This window comes from Fonticula alba (genome assembly GCF_000388065.1).
Source record: "Fonticula alba strain ATCC 38817 unplaced genomic scaffold supercont2.4, whole genome shotgun sequence".
Lineage (NCBI taxonomy): Eukaryota > Rotosphaerida > Fonticulaceae > Fonticula > Fonticula alba.
Genome location: NW_009242974.1, coordinates 2,406,355 through 2,407,944, shown reverse-complemented (window position 1 = coordinate 2,407,944; position 1,590 = coordinate 2,406,355). Strand labels below are relative to the sequence as shown.

The 1,590-nt window shown below is 67.2% G+C and overlaps 1 protein-coding gene across 1 annotated transcript in view; it reads left to right on the top strand.

Moving 5' to 3' along the window:
- The first annotated feature begins 923 nt into the window (after positions 1–923).
- H696_03064 (hypothetical protein) overlaps positions 924–1,590 on the top strand; it is a 1,916-nt gene continuing 1,249 nt past the window's right edge. The window contains exons 1-2 of the mRNA XM_009496952.1: positions 924–1,333; positions 1,475–1,576. Coding sequence (XP_009495227.1) covers positions 1,049–1,333; positions 1,475–1,576 — 387 coding nt within the window. The 5' untranslated portion in view covers positions 924–1,048. The remainder of the gene's footprint in view (positions 1,334–1,474; positions 1,577–1,590) is intronic.

The following is a 1,590-nucleotide window of genomic DNA, read 5'->3' as shown; positions in this document are numbered from 1 at the left end:
GGGGGGGGGGGGGGGGGGAGAGCGCTAGGATGCACACGGCACTGTAAGCAGACTCCCTCCGGAGGGTGGCGCTAGCCGACGAGGCGCGAGGGGGGGCGAGGGGGGCGTTGGATCAGTGTAGGGCGATGTTACACAGCGCGACGGGCTGTGGATTCCAGGCTGGTAGGGGCCGTGAGCCGGGCATTTTCACGCTGTGCCCTGTAGGGGGCCAGGATTCAAAAACTGCGACGCCCCACTCTCGTGGAGCCTGGCCTAGGGGGCGGAAACAACAGAGGGACACACCTAGACGGCACGGCCATGTGCGTACCGCCGCAAATGTGTGGCTCCGCTGGGTGCGTGTGTGTTGTTTCTTGGGGATTAGAGCCCGACCCGCCTGCGCCCACCAGCGCTCCGGGGGGCCGCCTGGCCCTCGAGCCGACAAAGAGGAGCCCGGCCGACGAACAGCGTCTGAGTGGGGGGGGGGGGGAGGGGTGCATACAGGCCCCGCGGGCCCGCCCAGGGAAGCAGGTGGGCCACCTGCACGGGGCCGGGCGGAGGGGCCGGACAAGGGAGATGGGGCCGACTCGATCCGCCCGCCGCGCGGAGAGCAAGCACATTTCTCGGGGGCTGGCGCGCTGGGGGCCAATACATCCCCACCGAACGCCGGGGCCCTATGAGGAGGAGGGGGGTGCCCTCGCGCGGGGGCGCCCCGGAAAGCCAGGTCACAACACAAAGAAGCCCCGTTCACCGAAGGGACCAAGCGCAACAGTGCAGCAGGGGCCCCGAGGGCCGTGGGCACAGGCATCCCCCCCCCCCCCTCCCCCCAGGGCCAGGAGCGAGAACGAGATCCACACCATAACCCCCCAAGTGACAAAAGGGCACCCGGAGATCCCCCCCGACCGCTCAGGCTGCCGGACAGATTGTCACCCCCGAGCTGTGCCCCCCCCCCCTCCCCTCCCCCGTTCACCTCTGCCTCCCCTCCTCCCTCCTGCTTCCCGCTCTCCATGCTCGGGCGCTCTTAGGCCTCCCCTCCTCCTGCCCACCCCCCCCCTCCCCTCGCCCCACAACCATGTCGGCCCATACCATCCTCGTCTGGGTGGCCTTCCCCTTCTTCCTGCTTTCGCTGGGTATCTCCTTCTGGAGCATCCGGACGCACATCAAGCAGTACCAGCAGCCGCGCTTCCAGCGCCTTATCTCGCGCATCCTGATCATGATTCCCATCTTCGCCACGGTGGCCTGGGTGTCCCTGCTGTTCTACAACGCCGGGCGGTACATCTTCATCTTCCGTGACTGCTACCAGGCGTTCGTCGTGGCTACCTTCTTCCTTCTGACCGAGGAGTACCTCGGTGGTGTGGTACGCGTCGCCCGGGCCCGGGAGCTGCTTCCTCTCCGAGTATCGTGCTATCATGCCCCCCCCCCCACACACACACACATGCTAACCTGACTCCCCCTCTGTCCTCCCCCCCCATTTGCTCCCTCCTCTTCGCCCCTTCAGGACCAGATCCTGGACTTCTTCTCCAAGAAGGAGCCCATCCCCCAGCGTAAGATCCTCTGTATTGAGCGCAAGCCGATCAATCTGGCGGCCGACCCTCGCCGTGTATGTGCCCCCCC